This window comes from Haliaeetus leucocephalus, unplaced genomic scaffold (assembly GCF_000737465.1).
Source record: "Haliaeetus leucocephalus isolate CR32 unplaced genomic scaffold, Haliaeetus_leucocephalus-4.0 Scaffold802, whole genome shotgun sequence".
NCBI classification, from domain to species: Eukaryota; Metazoa; Chordata; class Aves; order Accipitriformes; family Accipitridae; genus Haliaeetus; species Haliaeetus leucocephalus.
The window spans coordinates 913,538-921,563 of NW_010973238.1; the positions used below are offsets into that span (position 1 = coordinate 913,538).

General features: G+C 42.1%; 2 protein-coding genes across 5 annotated transcripts in view; both read right to left on the reverse strand.

Annotated features, from left to right (window-relative positions):
* The window catches only part of LOC104840651 (chromosome unknown open reading frame, human C22orf39), a 1,675-nt gene extending 1,265 nt beyond the window's left edge, over positions 1-410 (reverse strand). The window contains exon 1 of the mRNA XM_010581749.1: positions 291-410. Coding sequence (XP_010580051.1) covers positions 291-410 — 120 coding nt within the window. The remainder of the gene's footprint in view (positions 1-290) is intronic.
* Positions 177-8,026, reverse strand: part of UFD1L (ubiquitin fusion degradation 1 like (yeast)) — an 8,178-nt gene continuing 328 nt past the window's right edge. Inside the window, exons 1-12 of one of the 4 annotated variants that reach the window (XM_010581648.1) lie at positions 7,914-7,920; positions 7,292-7,398; positions 6,494-6,526; positions 5,549-5,670; positions 5,067-5,197; positions 4,584-4,656; positions 3,791-3,859; positions 3,186-3,251; positions 2,847-2,894; positions 2,391-2,479; positions 1,515-1,596; positions 177-1,082 (exon numbers count right to left, since the gene is read on the reverse strand). In XM_010581648.1, the coding sequence (XP_010579950.1) occupies positions 1,008-1,082; positions 1,515-1,596; positions 2,391-2,479; positions 2,847-2,894; positions 3,186-3,251; positions 3,791-3,859; positions 4,584-4,656; positions 5,067-5,197; positions 5,549-5,670; positions 6,494-6,526; positions 7,292-7,298 (795 nt within the window). In that variant the 5' untranslated portion in view covers positions 7,299-7,398; positions 7,914-7,920 and the 3' untranslated portion in view covers positions 177-1,007. Of the gene's footprint in view, positions 1,083-1,514; positions 1,597-2,390; positions 2,480-2,846; positions 2,895-3,185; positions 3,252-3,790; positions 3,860-4,583; positions 4,657-5,066; positions 5,198-5,548; positions 5,671-6,493; positions 6,527-7,265; positions 7,399-7,913; positions 8,021-8,026 lie in introns of those variants that run through there. The other 3 variants (XM_010581646.1, XM_010581647.1, XM_010581649.1) reach the window with 3 other exon arrangements.

Here is an 8,026-nt window from a genome sequence, read left to right on the forward strand (position 1 = left end):
TGGCTGCCTGTGGGGCGGAGCTCCCTGCACAGCGCGTCACCCCCCCCGCCCCAACCTCCCTCTCCCCCAAACACCCGAACTCCAACCCACCCAAAACCGGCCGGTCTCCCGTGAAACCTCCCGCCCGCAGCCCCGGATGCTTTGGTTTTTTGTTTTTTGGGTTTTTTTTTCCCCGAAATCACCACACCAGGGACGCACGCTGGTTACCAAGGAACCTTTACTCGGCCTTTCGGAGGGAGCACGGGGGCTGCCCCCGGCGTTCCCCGTCTAACGGCTCAGCAAGGACCGACCCGCCGGTACCCGAGAGGAGGCACCCACCGGTCATTACCGACGGCGCAGGACGCCGGGGCTTTGTACTCCGTACAGCCGGCACCAGGCGGAGACGCTGGGCCTCGCCTCTCCCTACACATGCCATTAGATTGCTACAGTAGGTTATTGTATCTGAACTATTAAAAGGCATGTTATTAATTATAAATATAAAAAGCAATTACAAGGGGATTGCTTAGAATGATTTACAACCCAACACCCGAAGCTAAGAGCAAAGAGGCTCCCTGCGCAAGAGTCCTAAACACCCAAGTGTTAGCCTTCGTTTGCACCACACCAAAAAGCTTACCTGAAATTGTGGCAAAATATATATAAAGGGAGGAGAATATCAAGCACAGAGCAACACGAGACCATCATCACTCAGGATGTAAGAGGGGAGGATGTAGTCTAAGAACCGGACCTTTTAGGAAAGTAGACCTTGTTGGGTTTACTTCTCAGGTTTATCCAAGATACACCTTCCCTCTTTACAACACATACAGAAAACTCCTTCAGAATTCCTAGAACTTAATTTTCAACTGAAAATTAAAGACAGTCTGACAGCTCCGGTTTTAAACACAAAACGAAAACCAGTAAAAGCGTTCCCGTGTTGCAAAACAATCTCTCCTCTCAACTGCAATAACTAAGATCCAATATGCTGCAATTGTTATTTTATTTTCCTCCTAACTGACTAAAGGTACCACAACTTAGGGTTTTCTTCCCTTTTTGCGCAGAGACTGGCCTTCTCCTGAAAAGGCAATAAACCGGCTTCCAGATTCATCCTGGAAAAAGGAAAGAGGGAAAAAATAGGTTGTTACTCCTGTGCTCACTGCTTGCGTGTGATGAAAGCTGAACGACCGTTAGAATGAACATTCCATCAGAGCAGCAACTGACTGTAGACATTTCACATCCTTAATCTACATAACCACCACTTTCTTCCTGAAAATAAAATACGAGCATTTCAGCGACCTTTCAGCCAACTGAAACAAGTATGCACTGGCTTATTAAACTTATATCAGGCCAATCTTTTTACATCTGCAAGCAAGGACATCAGAGGTTGCTTTCACCTAACTCAAACCACTTTTTAACTACTACCACTTCTTAACAGAAGTGCGCTGTGAAAAATCAAGTATGGAGAGAGGAACCACAAACTTGGACAGTAGTTCTAATGTTCTAATTCTGTGCAAAATTGGGAAGGATCCAACTTTATTTACCTCTTCAACTTTCTTAACTAGTGGACGTGAGTTTCTAATGAATGTGATTCTACCGATCTTGAAGTCATAGTTGGGTATTCCTCTGGAAAAGAAGCATAAAAATATGAAAGAAGACATTTTATACCTACCATCCAACTGAACACAGTGAGACCTATTCTATGTCTGTCAGTATTGTACCAACGCTGGCTGCAAATTTTTATTACCAAATAATTCCAGAGTTAAACCACTCAATTATTTTTTGAAGGTAGGCATACATTGCATGAAGTAAACAATCAGATACTGGAGCTGCTGCAGAAGCTTGGCTGTGGGTACATTTCCACGTAGCCTGTGGTTCCCACAGGGCCAAGGACATGCTTTTCAAAAGGGTTCAAGTTTTACTGTGACAGGCATAAATGACAGAACACCACAGGAACCACATCCCTGCACACTTCCACTAAGTCTTAGAAGCTTCCTTCTAAGAAAAAAACACCACCACACACAAACACAAAAAAACCTCCAAGCTCACACATGGCTTGGCTTTGGTTATCCACACAACTCAAAAAAGATTTCACTCTACATCAGATTTCATTTTAGAAAATTGGCAGGGTTCTGTGCATCACTCGATCCAGCCCAGACTAGACCTGCTGCCTCTCCCCGCTTGTGCTCTATAGAACCAGAGTTGATTGAGCGAGTTTTGGCAACATTAACTTAGGATCTGCACCTTAAGTAGTCAGGGACGTCACAGTCAGTCTAGAAGATTAGACTATTTATTTTCTAAATGCAAACTTATGAGGAAATTAGCTTGTTGATATTGCAGGAGCAGAAAAAAACCCCGACAAAACACTCTGCTAAAACACTGATCCTTCACTTGCTGACAACTGAATGAAACGGACATACCTTCGAATGTCTCCTGGTTTAATTGGCGATGGACTAGGCTCAACACCTTTCTTCTTGCCATCCAATCTGTTCCCAGAACCAGAGAATGCCTATGTATAGATAACGAGTTTTAATTTAACCATATCTTGTATTTGAAAGCACACTGCACAGGGATACTATATTCTGTAATATCTTACTATAATTTTTATTTATTTCTTTGATTCAGCATGTTTCTTTTTAGTACACTGGGTTGTGTCAGTATGTTTCAGCCTCCTGTTTATAGACTGCCCCTTTAAGGTCAGCAAGTCATGCTGTTACTGGCTTACTGGTTTGTAAGCACCACAAAACATTCGCAGATACTTGCCAGTTAAAGGAGGAGCACCTCTAAGAACAGGTACTAGTATTTTGCAGTTGTTTGGAACAACTTTGCCTCAGCATTTTACAACATTCAGAAACCAGCAGAAACAGGGGACTTACACGAAATCCTATGTCACTCACATATCCACTATGGTCTGCTTCAACATCCTGTGAGGGAAAAAACCACTTCATTGTGTTCATGTTGTGATACACAGAACACATGAAAACAGTTCCACATATTTCTGACCAAACAAAACTTTAGAATAATCTATTTCTGAAATAAATAGTTGGTAAACATCCATCTCCTAAGTAACACAAGCAAAAGCATTTGGTAAATACAGTTTAGTCTTAAGAAACTGTTTCAGGAAAAAAAAAACCTTATGTTGGAGCTCACTGCTCCACCAGAAGGCAGGCTGATTTCTAGAGAATGCATTACTGAAGAACGGAAGCTTAACTTACTGTGGTCTCCTCATGCTGTGCACTTCTTTCTGGTTCTTTGTACCCCAAAGGAGCATCAAAATCCACCTATTTACATAAGAAGCATGAAAATAAGCACGATAGGTATTTTTTCTTTTAATCATAAGCCTTATACTACTATTCCTCAAAACCCCACAAACTATCACTCCCATTTTGATCAAGAAAAAACTGAGGTTTGCTTGTTAAACATTTTAACTCAGAACTAAAAAGACTAAGCCTCCCAGGAACAAGTCTTAGCATGTAATTGAAACAGAGCAGTAAAACAGCACCCCACAATATCACTGGAGTTTGAATCAAGACAAGCCTGTTAAATAAAACTCAGGTTATAACAGAGGTTGAATCTAAACATTAAATTCCAGGCACTACAGTCACCTGATGGTAGTACATGAAGTGCAACTCGAGACCACAGATGTGGTTACAAAGGTACATGGGGTACTCTCAAATGAGTCATCTTCCCTATCCCATCTGATTTTACCTTTCCAGCAGCATCAGAGGTGCTTGGTGTACAGTGCTATCACTGAACGAGATGCCCTCTCCTTCTGGGAGGACACAGTAAAATCAGACCTTCCATGTCAGCTTTAACTTACGTTCATATCGCATTCTATGATGGACACAGCCTTATCCGGTTTGGTCTCCATTACCCGAAGCTCATAGATCTGAAACAGTAATGAGTATTTTAAGATTGCACATGAAAGAGCTCAAGTTATGTATAAGAAAAGCATAGTGAAACCTTTCCCTTCAGATGGCTTCAAGAAAGTTGAAATAAGTGCTCCTCAGGTTGAGAACTGGATACTGCAGGGTCTCTACAGAACACGAGAGCAAAGATTTTTAACCCAGAAGATTGCTATATGCTGGAGCTAGAGAACCTACCTTTTACTGTAACTTGCTGCACTCTTACTGTACCTTAACCTGCGTTTTTGAAAGCAAATTACAAATTTAGGGTAAAACTGAAAAAGAACTTGCAAGAACATCAGCAGCACAAAAATTTATTTTCTCATGAGTCAAAAACCAGTCTAAAGAGCAGCTCAGGAGAAGACTTAACTGACCCCATTTCTCCAACAGAAAATCAATTGTGAAACATACCATCTGGAATTACTTGTCAACAAGACAGAGCTTGTCACAGAGCTTCAACAGCTCTGTATTGATCGTTTTAGCACCAACACCCAACAACTGAGCTTAGTCTACAACCCCAAGTGATCAAATGTGCTCATGTTGCCAAAAATACTCATCTATAAAATCTACTCACAAGATTTAGTCAAAGTACTTATGTGGTCAAAATCTACTGAAATACAGTGTATTTTTTTACATGGGGCAGAATTTATTTCCTCAAATTAATGGTATAGAAACAAAATTTGCATGGACTGGTGCTGTATACTGTACCTTTTCATTGTAGTTGATGGCAATAACATCCCCAGTAGTTAGACAAGCGAAGTTTCTCAATGCATTTTCTAGTCTTTGGAGTATGTTAAGATGAAACTTTTGTTTTCAACACAATATGAAAACTTTAAAGTTACTATGCTACAAAACTCTGATCCTTGGTCTCTCAAAGGTGGTTTAAAAGTCATCAGTACTGTAGACGGCCTTTTAGCAAACATTAGGGTGTACAAGTTCTTTTAAAGGACACTCAAACTCATTGGACTTTAAGCCAAGATTCACGCTTCTTCACTCCAGGCTACACTTTGTGCCAGCAGCTTGCAACTTCTCTGTACATAAGCTCCCCATCCTTTCTGTTTTCATAAGGAGCAGTACTAGTTACCTACTACTGGAAGGGTATGAGCCACACCTGAAAAGCTAGCTCTGCTTCATCACTCCAATTTCGGAGAAAACTTTTGTCCCCTGCTCCATAATTGACAGGAAGGATACACAGCTTTGGGATTGGTGATGTCAAGAAAATCTGGACTCTGTGGCTGAAATTTTGAGTAAGTAGCAACTTGAAGATTAACACTCTCCACTTGCACCAGGCCTCCCTCTTCCAGCAGCAAGTTCTGCATCATCTGTAAGAATGAAAACAAAGAAACAAACCACTATCAACAAGACCAATGTTTCTAATTCCCTTTCCTTGCATATGCTTATTTTCACTGGGGCCACCATTTTCCCTGAAATGCACCAGTTTACCGTGTTTTAATTTCAGGAAAAATAGTCAGGTGCATCTCAAAAACCAGTCTGCTTTGCTTACTTAGTTAAACTCTCATGGAGCGAAACCTGAGCTGTGACTGAAAGCTGTTGCAGGAACATGACTAGCAAAGGCACACACTTTCAGGAAACATTCTGCCTCTTTAATATTAAACTGGCAACTCATTAATCCTACCCTTCAGGTTTTGACAGTTCAGCATGAGACAACTCACCCAGTGTGGAAGGTAACATATGCCCTCATCAGCCACAAATTCAAGCACTCCACAGTGCGTCATTCGGTCTGAATTTTTATTGGTCAGCTTAAACAGCATTGGGTAAGTAATATTAAGTCGGCCTGGTGAGAAAGGAGAAAAAATTTTGTTAAAAACCACTAACACATTTCTGAAGGTTTCAGAGATCGAATATTAGCAAGAGAATGGGCTAGACTATAGGAGAGGATTATCCTCACACCATTATTCCAATTGCTCAAAACTACAAATCCAGGAGAGAATGCAGATACATGAATACTGTATTGCCATCGTACTTAGAACTTTAAATGCCTCTCCAACATTTTCACAAGTTCAGAGATGAGCAGGCAGAGAGTATTAGCAGAGGAATCTATTACTGTTATGTCCTTGTACTATTATCAGTTAGGTCCTACCTAATGAATTTTAACAGGCCCTGCCTATTTTAAAATTAAATCCTGACCAAACTAATTTCTCAAAGAAATTCTATTAAGGCTAAAACTCAGAGGGGGAGAAAAAAACCCCTTAGTTAAAAAGGCCAATAATATTGATTGAGTTATCTTTTTCCCCATTTCAAAGTTAATTATCACTTTAAAATAAATTTTACTCCAGACAACAGCATCCAGAACAAGCAGGTTGAGATTAAGAATTTACTAGATCAACTGTAACCATTATACTGAGTACACTATTAATAGTTAATAAATATTGATTCATGCCTCAAGTATCCCAACACTTCAGATGTCTGTACTTGAAGACAGACAAGCCCCATTAATTCTGACAGACAAAATACTTCCAAAGTACATTTTTGAACTAATTAGTCTCATATTCTCTATTTAAGTCAGATTTTAATAGATAACTAAAATACTGTGGTATTTGCTTACGCACTAGCTCATATTTCTAATGTTGTTATTACAGAATAAAATATTCACTTACTGAGTTGATCCAAAGCTGATGGTGGCATAATTACTGCAGAAATTAATAAGAAAGTAAGATCAGGAAAAGTATGACTATACAAAGAGTATATAACATCAGTTTTATCATTCCTTTCTCCAAAATCTCTTCTAAAAAAAGGAGGTCCTAAAATCTCCTGCAAATTCACTTTTGAGCCAGAGATTTCAGCAGAATCAGTTGTGACAAATACACCTGCTAGCATAGAGAGTTCAGAATTTAATCAGAAAAAATGAAAACACAAGGTTTTACAATACCTAGTACTTAAGAAACTGTTTCCTAAAGGTAATTTTATTTGTTTGGGCTTTGAGGTGCTCTTAAATCGATGCCAACTCAAAACAACACAGCATTAGTCCGACAGCCTGAAAATTAAGTTGGCTGATCTATTCTCTTTGTTCAAGCTAAGTGAGGTACAACAAGGAGGGGGAAAAAGTCCTTAATCATAAATTTCCATGGCTCATAATGGGCCTAGGATTTTAACAAGAGACATTAAAAAAGAAGAATGTCTTCTTCTAATGCTCATAAACCAGGACTCACTTGGTAAGTTTTTTTAATTACATACTAATGCGATAAATCCCTCCTCCTTCCTTCTTAAAGCCCCACCCTGGGTGCTCTTCTAGCTCCAGCCACAAAGCCAACAGTATGTCTCCATGTGTTCAACAATGTTTCGGCAGTCTTGGCCAAAAGCTGTATTACTCGATATTATTCACAAACACTCTTCCAACAGGTTATTAGTCAAAATAAAACATGCACATACTCTTCCCGCCTTTCTCCACATCTGACCTGTCATTAGGTCCAGCAAGCATGGATACCGAGAAGCAGCGGTATTGGGTTGAGAAGCGGTTCTGGAAAACCCGAGGGATGGGGTGATCAAACATATTAAAAGAGAACTAGGGGGGGGAGAGAAAAAAAAACACAAAGAGAAGACTGCATTAATAGGTATCTACAGCTTACTGAAGTGTTACAGCACTGCCCTGAAGTCTCCTGAAGTTTAGCTAAAACTACGCTTAGGAGCCGTAGGGCTGATTTCCCTGCCAGCTGAGGCGCCCCTCTTTTTCCATACAGATTACGCGCTGCCCAGGGAAGGATTTGTGCGTCAAGCGCTGCCCGGGGAAGACAGAAAATGGAAGCAGCGCACTTCCAGATTACGCTTCGAGTCAGGCTCGGCTGACCAACCCACCCCCGGGAGAGAGCACGGGCGGCCCTTCGCGGAGGAGCCCCCGCCACCCGCCGGCCGCTCGCCCTCAGCCGGCAACTCCACACCAGCGTCGCTAATCGCTGGCTTCGAAAACGGGGTTTCGCGAGCGGGCGGCCACCGGCGGCGGAACCGCCGCAACCGGCGAAGGGACGCGGGGCCCAGCCGCCCACCCGCCGTGACTCGGCAACTTCCCCACCCCCGGCTCACCATGGCGGCGGCGGCGGCGCTGAGGCGCAGAGCGGTAGCCCTCGAGTTCCCCACAGGGCTCGGCGGGGCGCGGGAAGGCGGGCCGGGGCGGGCCGGGCCGCTCTCTCGCCTGA